At 38.7% G+C, this 14,935-nt stretch overlaps 1 protein-coding gene across 2 annotated transcripts in view; it reads left to right on the top strand.

The window, feature by feature from the left end:
* DHRSX (dehydrogenase/reductase X-linked) overlaps window positions 1-10,471 on the top strand; it is a 177,276-nt gene extending 166,805 nt beyond the window's left edge. For both annotated transcript variants that reach the window (XM_042789004.1, XM_033000172.1), the window contains exon 7: window positions 10,010-10,471. In XM_042789004.1, the coding sequence (XP_042644938.1) occupies window positions 10,010-10,207 (198 nt within the window). In that variant the 3' untranslated portion in view covers window positions 10,208-10,471. The remainder of the gene's footprint in view (window positions 1-10,009) is intronic.
* Window positions 10,472-14,935: the final 4,464 nt, after the last annotated feature.

Here is a 14,935-nt window from a genome sequence, read left to right as displayed (position 1 = left end):
GGTGCAAAACAGGGGTTGTAGCAATTTAAAACAGAAGACGCTGTGAAATAGCCGCTGGCCTGTGTAATTTTGGGTTATTTAATTTTGTCTATGTTCTCTACAGTCTGTATGCTTTTTGATCTTGTTGTAGGTTGCAAAGGTTTTCTATATTGTGGCTATATTTAAAATATTTAGGAGTTCCATGCCTGTCCTGAGTGCTTATAAGCATTAAAAAAATTAACAGTCCTCTTAAGAAAGTTGTGAAGTTGGAGATGCAACTGTTAGTTTCCATTTTCTGAGAAAGGAAAACAAAATATATGGGCAGAGTGACTTGTCAAGTGTTAAAGAGTAAGTAAAAGAGTAGAGATGATGGTAGGGTGCTACAAGTCAGAAGTGGCCATATATCTTACGCCTGAAGTCTTATGTTTCGAGCAAAAGCTGTCAAAGACATTTTACTTTGCGTGAGCAGGCAGGTAATACAATAAATTGTTCAGAGGTATGTGCACTCAGGAGCATCCTCTTCAGCACTTAGAGCCTTGCTGCGTCTCCTGCTCTCTGGGGCCGGTAAATATGCAGCTACCATTTCAAATGTAAACAATTCTGTGTGCTTTTCTGTGTTGTTTCATTCTGATTGACAAAATCTGGCATCATTTGAAAGAATTCAGCAAGCTGAAGATGACCCATGTACTGGTGTAAGATAATGCATTAGAGAATGAAACTTCTAAAGCTTTCATGGTTGTTTGTTGTTTTAAGTCCTCTTTAATTTTGATCCATTCACATTTTGAATCATATTTAAATTTTGTTTTCATCTAAAAAATTGGACATATATTATTAAATGATGCAGATGTTCCAGCTACTACCTATCAAAGAGGTTGCTTCTCTAAGAGCTTTTTTGGAGGGAGGAGTAGTCTTATGCTCTTATTCATGTTTCTCAGATAGCAATAGTTCAACACTTAGTAGAATTAAAGTCTTGTATAGTTAATAAAAGTAACAGGATTATTCCTTAGTGTATGCCTAGCATGAATACTAAGCTGTAATTAAGTATTCTTACTTAGTGATCAGTCTACCTCTTGGAATGAAGAATATTATATTGAATTTCTCATATAATGCTGTCATTATGAGCATAGAGCCAGTAGTAAACAAATAAATAGTGTATTTTCCTTTACAAATGCAGAAAAGGAGTAACAGCCTAGTGTGCAAGACAACAAGATTAGGATTTAGGAGGCTCATTCTTTCCTCATCTCTTCTCCTGACTTGCTCATTTGCTTCGGTAAATCACTTTGCCTGTCTGTGAGTAGAGGTGTTGCAAAAAAAAAACAGGTTATGTGAAGATACACAGGACAATTCCGAGTGATTTAAGTCAGGCATCCTCAGCAGTAGGCAGCTGCGGGACATTTGCCTGGTTTCCAGAGGGCTGGTTAACCAGAGTGCCACACTCCCAGAAAAGGTTCCAGCATTTTGTGATGAAGTATGTGTACTCTCTCGGCTCTCTCCTCCTGTTATTGCTTGCCTTATTTCCTAGAGACTGGGTGTTCTTCCAGCAAGCGTCTGTCTCTGGCTGGATGTTTATGCAATGTCTGGGGCAGCGGGCTCCTAGCTGTCAAATTTTGCATATTGTTACGGAGCCGAGTGAGGTAACAAGTGTAATGTAATTTGAGTGGCTGCAGCAATATCTCAGTTCTGACTTTGAAGACATTGCTGTCTGCTGAAAAGCAAGCTTAGGGATCAGCCTTCAGGCAAAGTAATCTTCCTCAATGCACCTGACAAAATGAACAAAGGACTCCATTATGATTAATGAATTTGACCTGAAGTTTCAAGTCCCTGCTCAAATTCAGTCATGTAAAGTTGGATTCTTGTTTCTGTTTTGAAAATTACTTAAAACTAAACATTGTTCTTCTAGTCCTTCATTTCAACAGCTTAGAAAATGCAAAGCATGGATCCACAAACACTCCTGCTCAAATCACTGGGGTTATAGTGCAATATTGCAATATATCGGTTATATGTTCGGAGAGAGATTCAGTTTGAAATGAAGACACGTAAATTTATTTTTGTGGTATCTGCAAGTGATTTCACTGTTGAAGCTGCTATTTGAAATCAAAGTGTGGCCCAGAAAGCTGGGCAGCCAACACAGGCTTCATTCAGCTGCCTGGTAACAAACAGTCTGATACTGTTTGAGATGACCCATGATGTCCTGCTTAGTGTGAAGCAGCTGCTTGGGAAGAGGAGGGTTCAGAGCCATGGCCACTGTCTTCCTCTGTAAACCTTTGCTCACGTTTTGAGTCTGACGGAGGAGCTCTCCCAGGTCTTCAGAGTAGAGCTGCTTGGTGATTTTCCAGCAAAACAGATTTCTCAGAAGGCATTGCTCTGACACAAAAGAAAGTGAAACCTTCCACCGCTGACTCCATCAAAAGATTAAGGGGGAATCGGGCATTCCAGAAAATTTGGTTTCAATAGAAAGGGAAGGAGAGATTCAGGATTTGATACTCTGTGTCTATTTGCCAGCTATCTCTGCTTCTGTTCTTTACAGTGTCTTGTGCTAGGATGCTCAGGGAAAAGCTTTTTTTTTTTTTTTTGCAGAATAAGCATGAATTATTTATATTGTAAAAAAAGCTCCTTTCCTTCAACATTTTGTTATTTAGTTTGAAAATTGCTTCGTGTTCTTAATTCATCAATGTTTTGTCTTTTATTATATATTCATATCTTTGATTCAGAGATTATTTCTACGTAGCCACGACTTTGTCAGGAGAAAGGCTTCACATTTTAACTCAGCCATTTATGTTTGTAGCTGCTGTCTCTTTTAAAGATGAAATCTAAAGAATTTTATTATGGAGTGAATTTATTAAAGAATTCTCTTTGCTGCGAGTTGGGGATTGAAGAGAAATTAATTTGATGGTGCTGACTGGGTCTCTAGGGAGAACTGTATGTTCAATAATACATCTCTATCTCTTTCTGGTCTATAATCAAGGCAGAAACTGGATAGAAAGAGAATAATAGTGAGCTGCATAGGAAAGAATAGGAGGAGAGAGAGAACGCGGATGGAAACCAGGGCTTTTGAGTGAAGGCAGAGATGTCTGAAAAGCTGTGCTGCCAGACCTCTCTGGCAGCTTGGGCTTCCTAGGGTTCTGACAGTTGGTCCTGGCCACCAGTCTCACCAGGACTCAGTCAGCTGTTACAGCCTTATTGATCAAAGGTTGCTGAACACGTCCTTACACCTGCGTCATGGTTTCCTTTCTAGCCTTTGTTTTCATACGCAGTGTTTCATCTGATTACTTCTGGGCTGAAATTTTCAAAGCAATGATCGTGTTAGGAGGTCTAGACACTGCAGAAGTCACACAACTGAGCGCACAGAGCCCATGTCTTCACCAGGGGGCTGTGACACTAAAGCAGCTGTTGTTATTTCAGCTCGGAGTCTTGCACCCGTAAGTGACCTGGTTTTGAAATGATTCAGTAGTTCACAGATCATAGTAATCACTGCTCCCTGGAACCCGGGTAATTTGTTTCTCACAAGTTTGTTTGCTTTAATATTCATGGGAAAGCAATCCTTACTATTCCATTTCTGACAGTTTTTAAACTATTCTGTGTTGCAGTATCTTTGTGTTTGTCTTTGTTCTGGAGAGTCAAACGGTGCGTTAAAGGTAACTGGGTGTCACCCCTCCATTAGCTGCCAGAAAATAGATGAAAGACTTTGCTGTACCAAGTAACAGTAATTTAATGTTCTTATTCTTGTTGCTAAGCCCCGCTGTACGTATGCATAGTACTGTTCAGAGATCCCAGATGATCGTTGTCTTTCCTGAAGAAAGACAGAAAGGGCAGGAACATCTGTATATACAGTCCAGAAGCAAGTCAGTAGAATACCAACATTTGCAAAACATTACCAGAATAATGAATGTTGAGAAAAGTAAAGGAATGCTGGAAAAATCCCTGACTACCCAGGCCCAGAAGATGGCCTGTTCAGTGCTTGCTGTGTCTTCCTAGCTGGAACCTGTGAAATGTGTTGCTAGCCAGAGCTATGTCTTCTTGTTACCTGAGCCAGGAATGGCCTGATGGAAATTCACACATTTAAAATAAAAAGGCCACAGAGCAAACACCCTGAACCCCTGTGCCAAAAAAAAAAAAATAAAACAAACCAAAAAAAAAACACCCTTAAAGCTTCTTTAACTTATCAGCCCATGAGTACATTTCCCATATGAACTGAAAAGTGCATGACATAATGGATGTGAGTACATGAGGTAGGACCACCATTATAAAACCAGTATCAACGAATGTTCCTACATCAGTCTACTTAATATTGCCACTGAGGGGAATTCCACCAATACTTAATGTATTTTGAATCACAAATTTTCTGGCTAAATGTGTTTTAACATGTTCTGCCTCAGCATTAAGCCTTTGCCAGCATATCAAGCAGTCCTGGGTGCACATCTGCCGGTTTGGCCCCTCATTCATGTCCTTCAAAATGCAACTGCAATGTCAGTCATTCAGTTTGCCATCTGCTTCCTGCTCTCCATCCTCTTTGCCCAACCTTCTCTCCTACCATCTCTCAGGATGGCAGCGTCCTGAAGTCATAAAATACAAACCAAGTACAATCAGCTGATTGACTGAGGCAAAGGGAAGCTATTCCAAAGTACTCCTCTCATCCCAAGGGCTGTATCACTGCTGCTTTTTTCTATCATATGGCCCACTCCGGCAACGAATATAATTTGAAATATATGCATGTCATCCATTCAAACTGTCTGTCATAGTGTATAAGACAAGTAAGCAAGGTTCTCAATGTTTGCTGATAGTTACTGAAAATGGTACTGGGAAAATGAATGGATTACAGAGGAGGAATTATAGGAGCTTATTAGTTTTGTTTCCCATCCAGTTTTCTGTGGTTTCCAATGGACATATCATACCGTCTGCCCAAGACTATGAGCTGTGAATTCAGGGGGAGTGGAACTGGATGAGTACATGGATTAAGAAGGAAAGCACCATGAAGCCATCACATATAACTGATGCAGACAAGCGATTTCCAAAGGGTTAAGCTGTTACATCTGTTGTAGACAAATGAAAAGGATGTGACATTTCATGGTGACATGGCTGTAGGGACTGACTGTTGTCAGCTAACACATTTTGTGAGCGTTAGCACCTAGTATTGACAAGATTATATAGCAGTTAATAATGCGTTAATCAAAATGCATTAACTGGCAAGTCTTAAAAAAATCAAAACTAAAACACAAACCTTCGTATATGTCTCAGTTTTCATAAAACAGAATATTCCATTTCATGCTGAGGGAAAATTATTCTATGCTGATGTCTTACTATTGATGAATATTTAAAAAAAAAGAAATATCAAAACCTCTGTAAAAAAACATCTTTTTCTTTGGGAATAGATAGTGCTAAAATAATGTCATTTTGTGTATATAGACTGCATTTTGCTTAAACAAACTGGTCGCATTCTATCTTTTGTCTCCTTCTTCCACAGCCTACCCATGTAAAGAGCAATATAAAGATATGTAATTTCAATCAGACCTTTATTTACTGTTGAAGAGATACTGCAAACAAATAGTTAATTAAAAAAGAAAGTGAAAGACAGGATCAATACAGTAACAAGCAAAAGGAATTGCAGATGCAGAATTTAATTGGGAAAAAGTTAAGCAGAAATCTGTTTTACATGGTTATGACAAAGGTATTAATTGCAGTTTCTTGGACACTAGTAATAATTTGTAAACAAAAATCCAGTTTAAAAAGTTCAACACAAAGAAGTTGGTAGGCAAAGAATGAAAAAGCATCACGTAATTTACAGGAATCTCTGGTCTTAGGACAAGTCCAGTCAATTCATGAGCAATATGTAACTGATCCTATATGTATCTATATTATTCTGTTACTGTTTTGTTTTTTTTTTTTTTTTTTAATTCCGTCAATGTGTAGAGTATCCTCCCCTGTGATTTGAATGATACCTCTTATTACTGCCTGCCTACTTGCAACTCTTGGTATAATATTTCAGAGTCCCAAAGATGGGATCTTGTTCCTGTTTGTATGGAGGCTCATGACAAACATACTGGGGTTTACAGATCAAGGTATTCAGTCACTGGCTAGTGACTTCTCTGGCCTGTTGTCAGGTGCTCTCCTTCCTAGAAGGCTGTTGGCATCAAAGGATGTGTCAGATGTGTTGCTTTGACAGTAGTCTCCTGCTTGTGGTTGTCTTTATTTCCAAGGGCTTTATGGTTCCTCCTCATCTTCTGATGTACTATCATGTGGTAAAAGAAGAGCTATGGGGGGTCCCAGGAAAGTTGGCAACCAGGAGTGAGGCCGTCACTGCTGGCACAATTCATCCTGCTCCCTGTCCAGTTACTCATTAATTGTTCCAGTGGTTGCAACCTGCTGCCAGCTTCTTCCTTCTCAAGAGGTTCTCAGATACTGGTACATGGGCAGGACACATGTGCATGTGTCTGTGTGTGTGTTGCAGTTGATCTATGGATGTGTAGTAGATCTAACGCTTTGGGAAAGAGTCTTGGCAGCGCGTGGGCAGGTGGATGTAATGATGCTTTCAAGGTAGGTGTAGGCACGACCCAGAGGTGGAATCACAGCATGTGCTTTTCTTCCAGCCTCTCCAAACAGGTAGCTCATCCACCCATCTGGAAGGGCAGGGTACTCATGGTGTAAGGTTTCCTTTTTACTTTAATTAGAGCAGAAAACATGCCAAAACAATGAAGAGATCCTCAAGTAAGGGAACATTAAAGCTTTCAGCATTAATTAAGCACTCAGAAGATGGGATAAGACAATTAATTAATCATACACAACTCTGCTCCCCGTTGCACGAGAAAAATTGTTTTCCTTTAACTTAAATTATTATACACTAATTGCTTAATGTATTATATTATTTTTTCCTTATGTGTTTAGATAATTGCCTTTAGCAACAGGTGATAGAAACGAAATAGGAATTTTACATAGAACCTTCTGCTCAGCATATCAGATACGGTGGACGGGGTGAAAAACAAATTAAATCTTGTGAAAAGTTACACAAGCTGACCTTAATGGACAATGACAATGTCACTGTGCTTATAGACTGTTCACAGTGTGGCCGTGTAAGCACATTTATTATTGTCTGAGCCTGCTCAATGTTTTCTTTGTATTGAAGAACAGAAGACAATTTGCTATATAAAATGGTTTGGTAAAGGTCTGCTAGGGCTGCGTGAATAAAACCAACAACTGATTTTCAACTCATACATAGCCTTTATTTAAAGTAGTTGGTATTATTTAGAATAGAATAGAATAGAATAGAATAGAATAGAATAGAATAGAATAGAATAGAATAGAATAGAATAGAATAGAATAGAATAGAATAGAATGGAATGGAATGGAATGGAATGGAATGGAATGGAATGGAATGGAATAGAGTAGAATAGAATAGAATAGAATAGAATAGAATAGAATAGAATAGAATAGAATAGAATAGAATAGAATAGAATAGAATAGAACTGTTTCAGTTGGAAGGGACCTACAACAATCATCTAGTCCAACTGCCTGACTAATTCAGGGCTGACCAAAAGTTAAAGCATGTTATTAAGGGCCTCTTAAACACTGACAGGCTTGGGGCATTCCTCCCTAGGAAACCTGTTCCAGTGTTTGACCACCCTCTTGGTATAAATGCTCTCTGGTGGGGAATTTACCTAACATACCATCAAAAAATAAAAAATTTGATAAATCCTGCATATCCTGGGAGACCCTTCCCGTTGAATTAGCAAAGGCATGAGGTATTTTTGATGCTGTAGGAAGATCCACACAGACCAGTCTCTGAGGCTGCAGAGCGCCCTGCTCCTAAGAACATAATCACACAAATTCTTCCCATCATCTTTTTAAAGCATTTTAGTTTTGAGCTGTTGTCATTAAGATTTGGGAGTCATTGACATTGACGTTTATATTTGTGCTGGAAAGCTGTCGAACTCAAGAACATAATGTCCAATGAACCGTTGCATGAAGTAATGGTTTATCTGTGTCATTAAATTTTTAAGTGAAGAACAGCAGTATGTTAAAGAAATATTGGTTTCTCTCTGTCATCCAGAATAAGTTGTATAAAATATAAATACTCGTATTCATCATTGTTCTGCTACTTTGCAGAATTGTTATCTTTTATTGCATCATAGCTGATCGTGATAGTAGCCACTCTGCGAGCATGTGGACTCCAACTTTTTGAAGTCATCCTGATCCTGCAAAGAATTGTGCATGCACATAGCTTTATGTTGTTTACATAAGCTACTGGATGTGAATAGCACTATTTGCCATAAGATAAAGAAGGGTGAGGTAAAGAGGTAGTAGTAGAGTACTAAACTAAGGTAAACAAGCACTTTGTGTTTCTAGATAGTATCTCACAGTACAATCATCTTAAAAATTAAAATCTAGTCCAGCAGTTACCCAGGCCCAACTTTTTTTTAATGTACGGACTGATATTTTGCTGAGAGAACAGCTCGTTGGATGGTTGAGTTATCATCTTATTTCATTCAGCAGTATTTTGAAAAGGGCACGCTGTCTTTTTGTGGCAACTGACAGTAAAAGCTGGCTGTTTTGTGACCCTTGAAGGAAAGTATGGTGGTATTACCATCCTTTGCAGCTTGTTGGCATCAGTAGTTTTCCTTCAGCTTAAACAGCTTTGATTAAGGACTTGACATGGAGTGAAGCGTTTACATTGGAACCAGCGGAGCTCTGTGAATGAAGGTACCTCGGTGGGGCACGTTTCTTCTTCAGCAGTTCATTCTTTGGGGAATCATGCAGGGAATGTGTTTCCCTCGCAAACACTGAGGATGCTCTGCCTGGGTGGCAGCTGGAGAGGTCGTGGTTTGGATAACCTTCTCTTATTGTGTGTGACATGGCTCTAACTTATTTGTAAATGAGATCAAATGCCAGATGCATCAGATGATAAATTAATTATTTTTAATAAGTTGTGTTGTGTTTACTGCATAATGAGAAAACAGTTGTTTCTTTTAAAAATATGAGAACCTTGTCACAAAAAGCTTCAAATTACTTAGACTTATATTTTTTTTAATAAGACACTGAGTAACCTATTCAATACTGTCTCATTCATCAAGTGACTTCTTCAGAAAAAGACACCCTGTCAGGTGCAGCAGACAAAGCTATGAGCAGCCTTGGTACTGTTAATGACTCAGAGAATGACTGCAAGGACTGTAAATTGATACATTCTTATCTAACAGCCATTTATAATTATATCACTGATAGAGACAAAACATATCAAATGTTGTGTTTTAAATATGCCCTTCAATGAAAGAAAAAAAAAATGCCATTGAAATAATTTCAGTGATAGCTGTGTGATCCTTTTGAATGCAAAATGGAAATGTTTTGCATATCCTCAGGATGAAAGGAGTTATCACTCATAATAAGCTATTCACTTATTAATTCTCATTTAATACTCATGGTATTATAGATCTTTCACCATTTTGCTTTATGACACTGCAGAACCCTGATAACTATGCTCTGCGTAAAATGTAATTCCCTGCTTTACCTGCCTGCTTGGATTGAACCGTGGAATCTTAATTTGCTGTTGTGGTTTCCATGATCCTTTGCTTGTGTCATATTGTTATTACAATGAATACATTGCACATACAGCATAGCCTTCATCTTCTTAAGGCAGAGTACAGACCCTTTCATCCTTGCATACTGAATAATTAAACTAGGATTTTAATATTTGTGTTTGTTTTGGGGTTTATTAGCTCTAACTGTGAAAACTAAATAAATTATTTTGTTTGCTCCATTTGACTAGCTCTTGAAAAAAAATAGACCAGAGTTTTCCATATATCTGTTCCGTGGCTTTAAGCTATCTCAAAAATAGCACTGTTGTAGAAATGGACTGTACTCTGACAATTAAATAGATGGCATTTTTATCATTGCCAGCTTGAGGTTTGCATAAGCACCGCAAGTGTGATGCAAAACTAGGGAAGCTGATTGTCACTGGTAAGGTCCTATGGTGTAGTGTAGATTTTCTATTGTACTTACCTCGCCTGATTTTGTTTGTTTGCTTGGTTTTTTTTTGTTTCTGCAGACTCCAGAAGAAGGAGCCTCTACAACCATCTATGCAGCAGTATCGCCCAAGATGGAAGGAGCTGGTGGCTGCTACCTTTACAATGAGGAAAGGACAAAATCGGCTGACATAGCATATGATGAGGAGCTACAGAGAAGGCTCTGGACAGAAAGCTGCAAGATGGTTGGGATTTCTGATGACTTCAGCAGAGTTCCCTAGAAAAAGCCACTTCCAGCTGGGTAAATGAAATGCATTGACAAGCATCTTAGGTGAATTCTTGCAAAATCAGTCATCATCCTGGAAATCACTGTTCAGTCCCAACGGCAAACATGAACAGCTCTGTTCTTCACTTGAACCCCTAGTCTGCTAGGGTGTGGGGGGAGTATTCCCACAGGAAGATGTAGTGGTTGGTTTTAAATCTAACCATCAGTTTTGTAAGTCATGATGTTTCAGTCTGTGATTAAAATACAATCTTTAACCTTGTGCAGAGTTGAGTTTTCATTTTTTGTTCAACAAAAACTTTGCCTGTGAGCATGTGGTGTCTGTGGCATGTTGAACTTAAGCCATATTTATACAAATAACCTACTCTTTTTAAATCAGTTTTAAAAGTTGTAGCTTTTTTTTTTGCTTAAGCTTCACTAGTCTTTAAGGCACTTTATAATGAATGTCAGCCTGTTCTAATTCAGACATTTGGCATTCATGATCATGATGTTGTTTCTATCATAACGTTCGTTTTACATGTCAACTTTTATCCGGAGATATTAACTGAAGATCAGAACAAAATGATGTAAATAAATAAGGTCTTCAGACAGGATATTGAATTGTTTTCAGTTTGAATTCTGCTCTCCTTTAAAGGCAAGCCATTAGAACAAGGAAGGGATCAAACATAATAGTGGTGACACCAGTTTTGGCAGAGGATGCAGCTGGCCTGTTGTCTCAGCAGTGGGCTAGGATTACCTGTTCCCTTTTCTCCTGAACCCATGTAAACTTGCGTCCACGACTTCTTACATTTTCTTTGGCAAAGAGATTCACTCATCTACTGCTCACTGCATGAAGAATCACTTCCTTTTATTGGTTTTGAACCTAGTTCATATGAGTTTCAAAACTAGAGTTCATGGTTTGGAAGAGACAGGAAACAATTAATGCCAGTCTATTTTTTCCATATTGCTAAGGGTTTCAGAGACTTTCAACATATCCCCCTTGAACTGTCTCTTTGCCATGTTGAAGAGTAAGCCCTGCCTACTCATCTGACACAGCAGCAACAGGATATTTTCCCTTTTGTTATGTATTTCTTTCCTAAAAATCCCTAACAGCTGTTATATTTTTTATTTTTATTTGACTGTCTCTGAGTGTGGATCTGATATTTTTTATGAAACTGTCTTTGGCAAATCCCAAGATTTCTCTTCTGAGTAGGATAGTGGTCAGTTCAGATGCCATCAGTTTTGAACACGCTTCAGTGTGTACAGTTCAGCGAGCACTACCTAAGTCCGCCAAAGTGAAGCTTCAAGAATTATGTTCACACCCATGGAGTAAAGAATAAAACAAGCATGTGGCATATGAAGATAGTCTGAGTTTTTACAAGCTCAAATAACTAAAAAACAAAACAAACAAACAAAAAATACCACAACTGGATTGAAGACAGACACAACATTTTAATGGGGAAGGTGATAAACCATGAGAATAATTTACAGAGAAACTTCCTCTGGAAGTTTCAGTCAATATTAGAAGTCTCCCCAAAACATCTAGAAGACTCCAGAAAGACCCTATAGTGTCCTTCCATTACTTCAAGGGTGCCTACAGGAAAGATGGGGAGGGACTCTTTATGAGGGAGTGTAGTGATAGGATGGGGGATAATGGTTTTAAACTGGAAGAGGGTAGGTTTAGATTAGATATAAGGAAGAAATTCTTTACTGTGCGGGGGGTGAGGCGCTGGCCCAGGGTGCCCAGAGCAGCTCTGGGTGCCCCCTCCCTGGAAGGGTTCAAGGCCAGGTTGGACGGGGCTGGGAGCACCCTGGGCTGGGGGAAGGGGGCCCTGCCCGGGGCAGGGGGGCTGGAGCTGGGTGAGCTTTAAGGTCCCTTCCAACCCAAACCATTTCATGATTCTATGATCTCTCCTCAGCATGAAACTTTCCAAGCATGGACACTGTCTGGGGAGCCTGAACTCTTGCTGTTAATGGAGTAGGCTCTACCCTACTCCCATCTCATTAAGTGTCATCTGAAAAAGCAACATAATCCTATAAAATGTCCTTGAATTTCCTTTTTTAAGATATACACAGAAAAAGAGACCCATAGGCAGACATAAAGCTTATATTCACTTTGGGGCACTGGAAATCACTGCATGACAGAACTAAGAGCAAACAGTGCTGTGCTCTCATTTGCAGCAGACTAGAAACAGTATAAATGTGTTCCTATGCACTGAACCCCGGACTAATATCCCTGTTGGGCTTTTTAGCTCAAACCTGGTATTTCACTGACCATATCTCCAGTCTTTGGTTCAGAGAGAGATCACATCTAACTGAAAGAAAGCATACTAATATGTCCAGAGACTAGCAAGGAGATGCATAGACAAAAAAACAGTATGAATAAAGAAAAACAGATTAAAACAAAAATAATAAAAAATCTGGAGGAGAGCATATTTACCCTCTGAATTAAGCCACGCATGATTTATTTCTAGCTTCTTAGAGTTAGTATATACAAGGGTTAGCAGCAGGAAATTTATCACTCAGCCACTATAGCACTTTCTCTGTATGACTGGCTGACTTTTTTTTTTTGGTAAGTGAATGTAGTGCTTGTGAAATGTGCCAGACTGACACTCTGGGAACTAAATTCCTCTGTTTATTCACGGTTCATGCACAGAATGCAGTAAGCCTGCTAGACAGCCAACATTTTGATGTTGCCATAGCATTCCCACAGAACATCATTGCGGCTAGAAGTATGTCCAGGATTACTCAAACTAGACAGGACCATATTACCTTCCGTTTTACCTCCCTCAAAGCTCAGCAGTATTTGCACAACCACTTTCAAGCAGCATAGGGATTGGTAAATTAGCAAACGGTAAAGAGAGATAGTCACGCTTCCAGTGTAATCTGAACCACTTTGTTAGTGGTCTCAGTCCATTGAAATCTGTTTTAAACAACACTGAAAGCATGGTTTGTGAGAACCAAGAACAGAGATTTTTGCCTGCATTAGGAAAAAAGAAAGCGCCCTAAAACCAGGGATTTCGAGAATGGTGCAATGCCATGAAGATATATATGTTGAGCTAGTTGCAAAAGAGTTATCTCAGGAACTAAAAGCAGAAAACTGTGTCAGCTCAGCAATGTCACATAAGCACATGAGCTTGTCCTGAGAAAAATGCAGTGTTATCATAAAGTGCTGTGTGTCACTGGGAGCACTCACTTGTGATACTGTTGCAGTAATCCAAAATAATACTTAGCATAACTATTTGGGGAAAAAAAAAAAAAAAAGATACAAGAAGCATGTAGAAAGAGGACAATGATTTTACTTCTGCACAGAGAAATGGTAAGAACCGATCTAATTTTCACGTTTCAAGAACACGGAATTTCTGGAGATCTGAGAAATCCTGATTTTCACTTCACCAAAGACATGGCTGAGAGGTGACTTGAGTCCTTGCAATAGGTTCATATGTATAGAAAACATACGAGACCTTTTTAACCATGCAAAGAAAGGCAAATCATGCTCCAATAACTGTAAATTGAAGTTAGACAAATTAACCTTCCAGCCTGAAAACAGATCCTCTCTCTGTGAGAGTGTTTACATATTGGAACATGTAGATCTGATATCTGAAGATAACGAAAAGATGCCTCTGAAAAGACACCTGGCCAGGAGGCCAGGTAGGCTCCTAAGCAAAGTATGTCTGTCACAATGAAGTAATACTTATTCTCCCTCATGTCCAAAGTGACAGCACTTATTTTGACTAGCATGAGAGTGACCCATTGTTCACAACTTGTAAAATGGATATTTCCATGCCAGTACTCCACACGGGATAATGTTTAATTCAGAAATCTAGGTGCCTTTACCTAGTTTCAAGAAAGTACACAAAATCTACAGTCCGGTTCAAGTCTGAGATCAATAGCAGCATCCGCTAAGGGCCTCCATGGTCTGATCTTATCGCCCTTGGTGAGGGAGTGAAACCATTTCAAACCAACATTTTAAACTTTTTTTTTAAAAATACTCCTGTGGGGAAAAAAAAAAAAACAAAAAAACAAAAACAAACGTAAAAAAGAACAAAAAAGATGAAGGCTCTTTTGAAAGATAGTTCAAATAAATATTATAGATATTACTGCAATGAATGCAGTTATCTAGGCATTTGATAAGACAATGTTGTTTAAACTGTGAACTTGCACAGGAAATAAATACTGTTTTGACAAAGAGCCCTGAGTTTCTTAGGAAAAATGTTAACTTTTTCATTAATTAGCTAGTTCATTTGTAAACTGTGGGGAAATTATTTATGTACTGAAACAGTAAGTGCTGTAATTTGTGTGTGAATACACTGTTATTCTCACATAATAAAGTAGTTATATCCTTGCTTCCAGTTCAAAATTGATTTTAAGCCCTAAATGTGGGACCTCTAGCCACACTTCCACAATGGTATTTTATAAATATTTAAACTTTGTAGTTCAATTTTTGCACAATTATAAATTCCTTTAGTGCACAGTAAGAAGTGATATATCATAGAAACAAAGGACTTCGTTATTTAACATAAGGTTTTCTACTCCCTCTTCCAAATGCGCAGCAGTGTTAGTCCTAAATATAACAATACATGGCAGATATTTAAATCCTCATCCTAAATAAGCTATCTACATGCAAGCTTTGGCTGTTGTACAGTTCTGGTGTTAGACTGTCCTTGCTCATTATATGAGATGGTTTATGCTCCAGCTGTCTCGCTGGAACGACAAAATCAGATTCCAGTGAAGTTAACATGAAATC

This window comes from Tyto alba, unplaced genomic scaffold (assembly GCF_018691265.1).
Source record: "Tyto alba isolate M040663 unplaced genomic scaffold, T.alba_DEE_v4.0 Super-Scaffold_14, whole genome shotgun sequence".
Taxonomy (NCBI): domain Eukaryota; kingdom Metazoa; phylum Chordata; class Aves; order Strigiformes; family Tytonidae; genus Tyto; species Tyto alba.
The sequence above is the reverse complement of the archived record's forward strand: the minus strand, read 5'-3'. Positions and strand labels throughout refer to the sequence as shown.